Genomic DNA, 12,335 nt, shown 5'->3' on the forward strand with positions numbered 1-12,335 from the left:
GGGGGTGTGCAGGAGGCAGCTGATCAATGTTTCTCTCTCATCGATGTTTCTAACTCTCTATCCCTCTCCCTTCCTCTCTGTAAAAAACCAATAAAATATATATTTAAAAAAAAAAAGCTTAACAGCAAAGGGCCAGGCAAAGCAGCATCACCAACAATGTTTCAATGTAAAGACATGAAGTCAGAAAGCACCGCAGTCTGGCCCAGGAGCTGTGGGGCAAGTCCCCTCAGACATCTCTGCCCCTGAGAGAATCACTGTGCTCCAGAGTAACACAAGCACGGACACGACGGTGCTGAAATAAAACTGTGTTTAACAGAAAGTGTTTAAGTTGGAGAGAGGTGCATTTTTCCCCAAAAAATGTCAAGATTCTCTGCTTGGATCAAGATTCACCAATTTCTGACTGTCTGCTTATGTGAAAAGGATGGATGAAAAGCAACAGAGTTTAGTGGGGAAATGGAACATGAGTTCAGGAGGCAGGCAAGGCTCAGGATCTGACATCTAGACGGTGTGGGAGTCTTCAGCACAGGGGACGTAGCCGGAGTCAGAGAAGAGAGGAGAGCGTGTGTGCCGCGTTGGAGGGAGGTCGGTCGCAGAGCTGGCGAGGGCAGGACCCAGGACCACCGACTCTCAGGGAGGTCAGAGGAGGCGGAGGAGCTTGTAAACAAGATGCAGGAGAAATCAGAATCACGGAGGAATACCTGAAGGACATACAGTCACCAGAACCATGGCAATAGAGTGTTCCCAGCATGTGTCACATGCTGCTGAACAGTAAAGCTCAGTAGAAGGAAGGGTATCCCCTGGGCACAGTGAAATGAGAGGGCATTAGTATCTAGAACAGATTCAAGAGTAACAATGACATCTGAATCAAGAATTTAGCCATCGGGGGAGGGAAGGGAAGAGCAGGAAGGGAAATTTAGCTGGAGACAAAGGGGAAAGGTGGCATGTGGGGTTTTTAATGAATAAGAAAAGCTTACATATGTCTGATGCTAATGAGAATGAGCAAGTAGAGGGAGGCTAAAGAAACAGGAGGGGGGAAAAAGGCCAATAAATGGAGTAAGGCCTCCGAAAATGTGCAAGAAAATGAAAGCCCCGGCATAACAGAGGGATTGGATTGAGAGGAAGTATAAAAGGAAGCAGATCTGATGCAAGGACCTTGAGGGAGTTCCTGTCTAATGTTTTCTTTCTTCTCTGAGAGGTAGCAGGTAGGTCGTCAGCTAAGAGTGAAGGAGCCTCCAGGTGAGCAGAAGAGTTAAAAGTCTGAGAACAGTAGAGATTTGAAATCATCACCATGGAGAACCCAAGAGAAGGAATATGAGGCCCCTACAATCTCCCCTTTGAATTCATATCCTAAACTGTGGATCATAGACCTTGTGACCACAGACATGGTTGAGATGCACTCTGAATGCCAGGTTTTTAAAAATGGGATCCTTTCTTTCTTTAACCAGGTCCTACACACCCTCAGTACACAGAGAAGGACCCAGATTTGAATGTATAATAGCCCGACAGACCCCTCCATCAGCAAATTCCAAGAAATCAATTTTAGACTCATATTTTAATAAATGGCTAATATTAAAACATAACACTGAAAAAATACAATGTGTAACCAAATTGAGAACCGAAAGACAAAATACTGCAGTGAAAAAAGTCCTAAGTCATTACTGATTTCTATTTAGAATTACAATTTCTAATATTAAATGTTCCTTTTCCATTTGCTTTGGGTCAAGAGGTTATTAACACCATAAAAAAGGGTTAATAGAAAAATATGGTCTAGGACAAAAATGTGTTGTTATATTTTGCATGAATGCCTGTTATTGGGAAATTACCATTTCTTACAAACAACCATTCCTAGTCCATTAAGGGACTGCCAATTATATCAAAACCCCTCTCCTACTGTATTTTATTTTCCAATTAGTAGTATTCTAGAGACAAAGCACAGGTTACAATATAAACTATACTTCTATATCTACAACTATTTTTTTAAACTTAAAAAAAAAACTTGTATTAATTAACAGGTATTACAGCCACAAAATAGAGAATGCAATAAAAAGAAAATAATATGTAAACAAGAAAAACATCATAAAATTGCAAATATAAAATTAGAGATAATTTTTTTAAATCAATCAAATAACTGGAAGGTAAAGTTGATAAAATCTTCCAGCAATTAGTACAAAAACCTAATGATGAAAAATTAAAAAGTAAAAGATCCACACCATTATAAAATGCCTCAATACAAAGGACAGAGAAAAATCCTAAAAACTTCCAGAGAAAAACAGAAGGAATCACAATGGTGGTGGATTTCTTAAAAGTAATACAGGAAGCTGAAATACAATGGAGAAATGACTTCAAGATTTCAAAGAAAACCAAACCTAAACTCCAACACCTGGACACACTTTCATGTCCGTGTGACACTAGAACAGAAGTATTGCCAGGTGTGTGAAGTACAGTAGACATTACTTACACCAATATTTGTTTTTCCTTTCCTTCCTAGTACCCAGAAGACTACACTTCCCAGATTTCTCCAAGGTAGGCGAGGCCATGTGTTCTGATCAAGTGTCTGTGGGCATAAGTGGCATGTGCCATTCCTGCCAAAGCATTAAAGAGAGGTGTGAGTGCCACATGTTCTGAAGAGGCCTCATGTTGAGATGGTAGAGCCACAAGATCGAAGCAGTTTGATCACTGAGAGGCCACAGGAAAGACAGCTGCCCTGGAGAGGTAAAATCTATTTCTTTACTATCTATAGTAATAAAAGCATAATATGCTAATTAGACGACCTTCTGGACCAAGCCAGGGCTGCGAGGGAAGCCCAGGTCCCGGGTGCCAGAGGGAAGCCAGTGCCGGCAGCCAGAGGAAGGAAGGCCTACTCTTGCACAAATTTCGTGCATTGGGCCTCTAGTCTAATTATAAAAGACAATAGTGTGTTACTGGAATAGGCAACATCCCATTGCAATCAGTGTGAAAGTAAATCATGAATCTCAAAGGTGAATATGAAATAATATTCATAGGAGCTATGTCAAGAACAGAAGTAAATACAGACTTAGCAGACATTAATAATTCCACATCCTAAAAATACACAAAGATTAACATATAAAAGGGAAATTTCCTCCATCATATTAAAATACACTTTGCATAAAAGACTTGCCTGGAGTGATTATTGCATTGATTAACAAAACAATATAGAATAGGATAAAAGTTAATAATCTACTGCATGGAAATAACTATTCACCTAAGCACTCAGAAGGATCTAAAAAGCTCATGCAGGTAGGCAAATTCCAGGATTTATCAGGGGCACAAGGATGAGTGATCTTAGCCATGGCTTCTCCTAGATCAGCGGTTCTCAACCTGTGGATCGCAACCCCTTTGGGGGTCGAACAACCCTTTCACAGGGGTCGCCTAAGACCATCGGAAAACACACATATAATTGCATATTGTTTTTGTGATTAATCACTAAGCTTTAATTATGTTCAATTTGTAACAATGAAAATACATCCTGCAGATCAGATATGTACATTACAATTCATTAACAGTAGCAAAATTACAGTTATGAAGTAGCAACGAAAATAATTTATGGTTGGGGGTCACCACAACATGAGATACTGTATTAAAGGGTCACAGCATTAGGAAGGTTGAGAACCACTGTCCTAGACTCACCCTCCCATCCAATCACTTGTGATGTGGAGCAATCATTTCCAAAACATGCTGTCTCTGACCCGATCCCCACCATTTCGTCCACCAGGGAAGAACTGTGTCTCCCTTGTAGGTTAGGACATGCACCTACCTTCCCACTGGCCTGTCAGCACCAAGGTCCTGTTAATTACCACATCGATTTCCGTAGCTCCATCTTCCACAGCCAATTTGACTTCTTCTAATCGTGTTTTTAAATGAGTCTGTCCAGCTGGAAAGCCAGTGGCCACTGGTAGAGAACGGAAAAAAGAAAAGAAAGGAAGGAACTTCGTTTGGTCAACAAAGAATTTCAGACAAAACAAATCAGCATTTAAAGACCAAAGCATTCATGACACTTAAAAACTTCATGCATATCCTGATAAGTTAAGTGTGAAGAAACAGAATGTTATCTCATATAGTAATGGCATTAGGACAGACATCAGCATTATATCCTCGCGTCTAGAAGACCTGAAATCAAGTTGCTTCAGAGATGCTCATGAGGGTACTCTGAGCAAATAGCAATTAAAAAAATGTCATCACACTGATGCTCATAAAATAGTAGCTGTATCCCTATCTTGATATCAGGACACTAATTACGCATCCCACTCAGGTGGCCCTCAATGTATTTTTTATTTACCGTTCACATTTTTAGCCATTGTAACCAAATTGTAAGGTAGGTTCCTCCCAATGCCTATATTAAAACAACCAGCTAAGCAGACAGGAATAAAGGAAAGAGAATGAAGAAAAAGCACCTGATCAGTCCACAAAACTGGGGCAGGGACAGAGCTGGGAAGAGCAGGGCCAAATATAAAGAAAATGAAAACACAACTACAGTTTCGGAAAAGTATTAAACATTTTGACATGCATCATCAATTCCATTCTGATAGCTATAGATAATCCCTTGTGTTACCTTGATGTTGTTAAATTCCTTGGGTCTGCTCCCTTAGAGGAAGGCACATTTCTCTGTTGTATAGAGGAAAAGCTGAATTGACTGAGAATTTAACATCAATAAAGGTGTAGCTGCCAAATACTTTGGGAATCTTCACATATGATCGATATATATATACTGTACATAATGTTTCTTTTGATGTATTTTGAATACAATAAATTAACAATCTTCATAGATACTTTTTTAAAGCACCAGGATATTCCTCCAATATCTTTTTTTTAATATGTTTTTATTGATTTCAGAGCGAGAGGAAGGGAGAGAGATAAAAAGATAGAAACATCAGTGAGAGAGAAACACCAATCAGTTGCCTCCTGCACGCCTACTACTTGTAATGGAGCCCTAACCGGGAATTGAACAATGACCTCTTGGCTCAACCACTGAGCCACACCGGCCAGGCTCTCCAACATCTTTTAAAAGTAAATTTTAATTTTACGTCCATCCACTCATCCATCCATATATCTATGTGTAAGAGGCAGACACACACACATACCCACAGACACACACACTATATTGAAGCTTTTAAAAAGACTTTTTTTTCCCTTATGCCATGTCCTACGTGTCTATCTTAAGTCAGTAACTCTTGAACAAGCCCTCTTTTCTTTATCTTCTAGGCTTTGGGGTGTCTCTCATCATCTCCCACAGGGACAGGGATAGTCTCCCTAAGTCCAGCTCACCCCTTCTCATTTGCTCACTACCATGCCCTAACTCAGGACATCATGAAGTGGATCGTGGTCTGCCTCTACTTAAAACCTTTCGGTATCTTCCCCATCACCAGAACACAGCCCAAATGGCACAGCCTGGCATGGTCTCCCGTAAGATCTCCAGCTTCAACTCCCGCAGCCCCCACTCTGTCCCACCTTAGGATCCAACAATTGCAAACCACCTGCAGTTCTCGGAACATGCTTCTGCCTTCACCCACACTCGTTCTTCTGTCTAAATGCCATTCCCTATGTTCTCAACACTGTAAACTCCCTTACCCTTTCAGACCCAGTGCAGTTATTGTTTGTCTCTATGAAGCATTCCCTTACTCTCCAAGTGTCACCAACCTCTGCAGAATAAATAAGTTCCCGCTCAGAGTTACCACTTCCTTCTGCATGACTTTATTATCATATTTTACATTTATATCATATACTACACATCTGGCATTATGATTTTTTAAATTTGATTATTCCTCCAAAACAACTAAGTTGCCTTAAGGACAGGGATACAGGTCTATATTTTTGAGAATATAATTCCCTTTGATTAAAGGAATTAGTAATTAGTTCATGTTAATTGCTACTTGGAAGGCAATTAATAAATACTAAAAGAATAAATACAACCGATCAAATACATAAAACTGATTAAAAGCATAGTGTACAACTATATGTAAAACCCTAAGATGTCTGAGCCGAAGAACTGGAAACATGTTGAAAGACATCAACAAAAGCCACACCAGTTTTACCTGATGCCACGGGAATAGTACAGCCAGCAGCCTTCAGCGCTTTCACGGCATCACACACGCGGGCAGGGTAGACACAAACGGCAGCCGTAGTGATGCCTATGAAGAAAGAAAGCACAGCAGCCTTCTGAATGTGAAGTTCAATATGCCTTTAACTATTATCTATAGCACAGTATCGGCAGAAATCAAAATGAGAGGAAAAAAGAATTCCCCCATGATGCGGCAAAAATTAAAAGATTTTTATTTTTTTAAATTTTATTTTATTGTTTAAAGTATTACAAATAGTAGTACATATGTCTCCTTTTTTTTCCCCCCCACTGACCTTCCCCCGACCTCCCCTATCCTCCGGCACATGCCCTCACCCCACCCCCCCAGTGTCTTGTGTCCATTGGTTATGCTTATATGCATGCATACAAGTCCTTCGGTTGATCTCCTACCTCCCCCCTCAACACTCCCCAGCCTTCCCACTGTAATTTGACAATATGTTCGGTTTTTATTTTCCACATTTCTTTCCAGTTCTTGACAACATGGACCATTTTCTCATCGTTACAGTCATAGAATAAAACAATTGTGATACATTGTTCTTTAAAGTTAACATAACACGACTTTTTAAAAATTCTTAAATAATAAGGGTGGTGGTCTTGGGTCAATAAAAATATCTTATTTCATGTAATTAACAAAATCCAGATTTGTCCAGCATTCAGAAAGTGGATGAAGAAAAATATAAGCTAACCTTACAGGGTAGTATAGCAAAATGACATTTAATTAATCCTACCCCCTCTTTTATAAAAAATAATCTATATATATAAAAGCCCAGTGAATGGAACGGCAGAACAACCAGAATGACCGGTGGCTATGACGTGTACTGCAGCAGCTAACCAGCCTGATCCAGACCCCGATCAGCCCCACCCCCTCCCCAGGCTGGTCTGGCCCCTAATCGGTCCCTCCCACCCCGATCAGAGGTGGGGCCAGCCGGCCAACTGCCCTCGGCCCCTCCCCCCTGCCGGCCCAGCCCAATGGGCCCCCATCAGGGCAGCCAGCCAGACCACCTGTGCACAAATTCATGCACCGAGCCTCTAGTAAATAAATCTGGAACCTCCATTTTGAGGAATAAGCTCTTACAAAAATAAAAATTAAATTAGACACTATAAAACAAAACAATAACATAAAGCATACAGAGTTGTTACATTTTTTAGCCCCTTTCCCCCAAAGCTGTTACTATTAAGTATTACTAGTAGGTGTTGTTTTTATTGTCAACTTAAGAAAAACATCATAAATATTTTTCAAAAGCTGTCCAGTTTTTTAGGTCTACAACTTATCTACATATCCAGTTGCACTCATTACAGACACCCTTCATGGAAAGACCTGGCTCCTGACACCAGCCCAGCGAACAACAGGGCACGTCCTCCTGCAAACAGCATTTAGCCGTCCAGGTCTTGGTCTCCTCATTTAGAAATATTAGAGCCCGGCCAGCGTGGTTCAGTTGTTGAGCACTGACCTATGAACCAGGGGGTCACAGTTCAATTCCCAGTCAGGGCACATGCCAGGATTGTGGGCTCGATTCCCAGTGTAGGGCATGTAGGAGACAGTCGATCAATGATTCTCTCTCATCATTGATGTTTTTATGTCTCTCTCTCTCTCTTCCTCTCTGAAATCAATAAAGATACATATTTTTTAAAAAGAAATATTAGAAATAAGGAGACTGACTCTCAAAGGTCTCCTCCACTTCTAAAATATTAAAGTTTTGTACTTATAGCAACTTTCTAAAGTTGCTGTAAGTTCTTTCATGTATACTAAGAAAGTGAATAAAACTTTTCTCAAAAGATCGAACCTAATATACAAGCATGTAATATTTCCCATTTGCATTTTATTCTCAAAAGTATTTCATTTGCTCACAGAAAATACTTTATGTATGAGACGTGATTATTAAGTAATGAGACTGGCTTTTTCACATGTGGCTGGGGAATCAGAATCAGTATTTTAGAGTCACTAGATAGAAAATTTCTAAAAACTGAAGAAATGAAAAGAAAAATCAAGAAGTTCTCTACCAGCAACTTGAATCCATGATGGAAAGAACAGACTTACACATAAGACTCAGATTCTCTCCCTGCTGTTTTTCAGAGAAGAATCTAATTATTTGTCTGTGTACACAATTCTATCACTTGGATTTTATTGTTGCTATCATTTTAGCAGCTGAATCTTGTCTTAAGCCCTCTGGATTTAGTCATCAGTATTGTAAAAGGAAAAACCCAGACAGATTATACACCATACAATACCTTTATCGTGCATATTTAAAGATTCCAAGAGATCCTCCCGGATTGGATACTTGGCTTTATAACAGAGCCTTTGAATGTTGGAATATGTGTCATCGCCTGAAAGTGTAGTAAGATCTATAAAGGTAACAGCTTTCAGGAGCCAAGCAGCCTGGTTTGAAGGAAAATAAAACTAAGGTTAAAAAAAAAAATCAATCTCCAACCCAGTTAGTTAGCAGAGAATCACTAGACAAACAAGAATGCTAAAAGCTGACATCTATACTATTCACAGCATATCATTCTGTTATAAACATTGCTAAGAGTGACCAACAACCTGAGTATCACATAGAATAAAATAAAAGGGGGAAGAGCAGTCTTACATTTTTTTTTCTCCCATAGATATTCCAATTTGAAATCCCTAATAGATCCAGTCTCCCCACATCTGACTTCTCCATCTCATTCACAAGGAGCCCCTCACAGCTACCCCACATGGAAGAACGTGGGAACAAGAGCATTTCTGTTTTACGTTTCACCTCCAGCCCTGGGATCTCAGATGAGATAGTATAAAAAGACTCCATGCCCTAGCTGGTTGCTCAGTGGTTAGGGCACCAGCCCTCCAACTGAAGAGTCCCGGGTTCAATTCCAGTCAAGGGCACATACCTCAGTTGCAGGTTTGATCCCCGTAGGGCATGTGCAGGAGGCAACGAATCGATGCATCTCTCTCACATTAATATTTCTCTCTCTCTGCCTCTCCCCCTCCCTTTCACTCTCTCTAAAAATCAATGGGAAAAATAGCCCCGGGTGAGGATTAACAACAACAACAAAAAGACTCCCTAACTCCTTTGTTTGTTTGTTTCGATTTAATCCAATTCCATTTTTAAATAATATTCATATCTCACAACTCATTCTGACTAGTTTCCTTTTAACTTTTCAATCAGCATATCTCCAAAGATGAACAAAATGTGAGATGTCACCCAAAAGGATTTGATCACAACACTTTGCCTCCCTGGTAAAATGGACTCTCAATTCCTTTTAGTCCTGCGAGGCATAGCACGTCTTTGGTTGGTAGCCACAGGAGAATACGCTTACCACAAGTACTCCACGCAACATCATTTTTCTGAATTTTGAAACATGATTTATGAAAATTAATACGAAGGAAAACACGATGGTCAAAGGAGGTCACCTAAGGGCCTCAACAGTGGGCACACCCGGTTTGGATGTTACGGTTTGAAAATTAAAATAGAAGCCATCCAAAGGAGGTATGTCTAAGAAACTGAATAAATGTGTTGAGAAAAGATGCCATTGAGTGCACTCATGAATAAAGATGCCTCAAAATCATTTGCGGCTTTGCCACTCAAGAGTGATAACAATTTTAACTTGTTTGGATAAATGTGTTATCTTTCTCCAACCCATCATCATCATATATGAATTATTAAAATAAGTCATGGACAGCTGCAATCTTTTAAGGTTAGATGCATCTTGAGCGAAATTCAATACTGCGGCCTTGAGGGAAGAGCCAGGCACTGGAAGGTACAGGCACTAAGAAGAAGCCTTACCTGCCACTCCTTCTTCACGGTCCTGCGAGCCTGGATTTGTTGAGCGCGTCTCAGGACCGCCGGTTGATTCACTTGTATTTTGGAGATCCAGCTGAGGTCTAAAAGGGAATGAAGAATACTTTTTAAAACTTAAGAAGTTTTATTAAATACAGTCACCCATTTTTTTTTTTTTTAACATGGCCCTTGAAAGGATATATTTATCATCTGGCACCACAGCTCTGTTAGAGCTTATGTTTCTTTTTCGCGCAACTACAAATAAATAACCTTGTTGAAAGAAGCCCAGTCATGAAAAGGCATGCTTCGTGGAAAGTTAAGTACATTTGGAACCGGAAGAGCCTGCATTGATTCATTACACCGACGTGTCTAACAATGGGGGGGACATGTTGTACTGCCCGGGCCACGTGCCTCGCTTCTGACAGTGAAGACTTATGTGTGAGTGCCCAGGCCAGGAGAGCAAACGATTAAAACATACTTAAGTGAATTGATGTTGGGCCTTAAAGGAATCCTCAATCACTACCCCCTCACTGACAAGATTAATATCCACTACATGCTGACATGATACAACCCGTTCTTTCCTCAAAGGGGAATTTTTCAGAATGTATTAGAAATCACAACATTGATATAGCAGAGGTGAGGAAAAGGAACAGAAACAAGCTGCTCAAAATTCCAGGAGACATCTCTGTCGCTTCGGTTTTGAAAGGCTCTTTCCGACGCCATCCCACCCGCCGTTCTCCGCTGGTTGACTGAAATTTCTACTTTAAGACCCAGCCTGTATGGTTTTCTTTGTGAAAACACTGCCAGCTCCCCGCACAGAGCCAACATGTGGATCTCTCTCTACTGGGGAACTTGTATCAGTTCATATTGGAGTTGGGGTAAAATTGTCTCTTGTATTTCCTGTGTTGTGAGTCATGACCTTACTCATCTCTGAGTGTCCAAACCAAACACAGTGTCGGGTGCACACGCGGTGCAACTGCACCCACCAACACTCTGTAACACAGGTGGCCTCACCCATTTGCCTTCTATAACCAACCTCATTCTACATCCCTCTAGCAACCTCATGTTTTTAAAGAATCTTCTCAGCAGAGCCTTAAAGGACTATTGTAGGAAAGGTTACTCATGAGGAAATGTGTCACAATTCAACTATTATTTATAAAGTGATGCGGGAAACTGCTGATTGCATACTGGACTATGTAACGACACAAATAATAAATTATTTGCATCTACCACAAAAATAAAACTACAAAGATAGTCAGTTTCTACAAAAGACTCTCTCTCTCTCTCTCTACTTCTCTCTCTTCCTCTCATTTCCATTCGATGGTGTAGAAATTGCAAGTTAGCATTTGAATGATTAATAATGATATTCTTATTTTAAATATCACTGAAGAAGGAACATAGTCTGGGTGCTTTTTTCCCTAATTAAATGATTGTGTTAGCCGAAATCATTTAACAAACAGATTTTTAACATTTCAATCCATCTGTTCCTGCTTGTCTGCTGAACCAACTTCACAGAGAACTGGAGTCTAAGGTCAGGCACATGAAATCTGCCTCTTCCTCCCCACCCCAAGGGAACAGAACCAGATAGACACACTGGACTCATCCCAGTTTTTCTGAGACCTATAAGAACTTCTCTCTAACCAAAGGTAGGGGGCTCTTTTACTTTTTTTAACTACTACTAATGGTGATCAAGTTCATGGAAAAGAATGTTTCCGGCAAATAGTAAAAATGAGTGAAGCAAGCAGCTTGGTGAAATACAATACTCACCACCAGGCAGCCATGGACAATAGTCAAAAGAGGGAAGCCTATGACGGTGGGGCACACTTTGAGGGGCTACCCTTTATTTCATGTGACACTTCCTGGAAGCATCTCCCCACTTCTTCTCTACTCCCCACCCACTCCGGCCACGGCTGCCAGAGAGGTCTCAGGCAATCCCGATCTTCATAATCTGACTTCCTCCTCCCTCTCATGCCCTGTCTTCTCCTTCTCTACCAACTGAGCTCTGTGGTACAGCCTTTCCAAAGCACTGGGAGTTCACTGACATTCCACCATGTTCTGTCTCTGGACCTGTGCAGACTGCCGGTCCCTTCTGCCTAGAATGCCTTTCCTTATCTCGCCTGGACAGTGAGCCCTTACTCAACCTCTAAGACTCAGTTCAAAGATCTGAATAGACATTTTTCCAAAGACATACAGATGGCCAACAGGTACATGCAAAGATGCTACACATCACTGATCAGGAGGGAGATGCAAATCAAAACCACCATGAGCTATCACCTCACACATTTAAAAATAAGACAAATAAGTGTTAGTGAGGATATAAAGAAAAGAGAACCCTTGTGCACTGTTGGTGGGAATGTAAATTGGTGCAGCCACTCTGAAAAACAGTATGAAGGTTACTCAGAAAAATGAAAAACAAAACTACCAAATGATTCAGCAATTCTACCTGGATTTTTTCCTAAAGGAAACAAAATCACTAAATCAAAAAG

At 40.6% G+C, this 12,335-nt stretch overlaps 1 protein-coding gene across 1 annotated transcript in view; it reads right to left on the reverse strand.

The window, feature by feature from the left end:
* Positions 1-10,677, reverse strand: part of DERA (deoxyribose-phosphate aldolase (putative)) — a 70,149-nt gene extending 59,472 nt beyond the window's left edge. The window contains exons 1-5 of the mRNA XM_014540138.1: positions 10,578-10,677; positions 9,856-9,953; positions 8,324-8,471; positions 6,051-6,146; positions 3,776-3,910 (exon numbers count right to left, since the gene is read on the reverse strand). Of these exons, the coding sequence (XP_014395624.1) occupies positions 3,776-3,910; positions 6,051-6,146; positions 8,324-8,471; positions 9,856-9,953; positions 10,578-10,677 (577 nt within the window). The remainder of the gene's footprint in view (positions 1-3,775; positions 3,911-6,050; positions 6,147-8,323; positions 8,472-9,855; positions 9,954-10,577) is intronic.
* Between the last annotated feature and the right edge of the window lie 1,658 nt (positions 10,678-12,335).

This window comes from Myotis brandtii, unplaced genomic scaffold (assembly GCF_000412655.1).
Source record: "Myotis brandtii unplaced genomic scaffold, ASM41265v1 scaffold237, whole genome shotgun sequence".
Classification (NCBI taxonomy): Eukaryota; Metazoa; Chordata; class Mammalia; order Chiroptera; family Vespertilionidae; genus Myotis; species Myotis brandtii.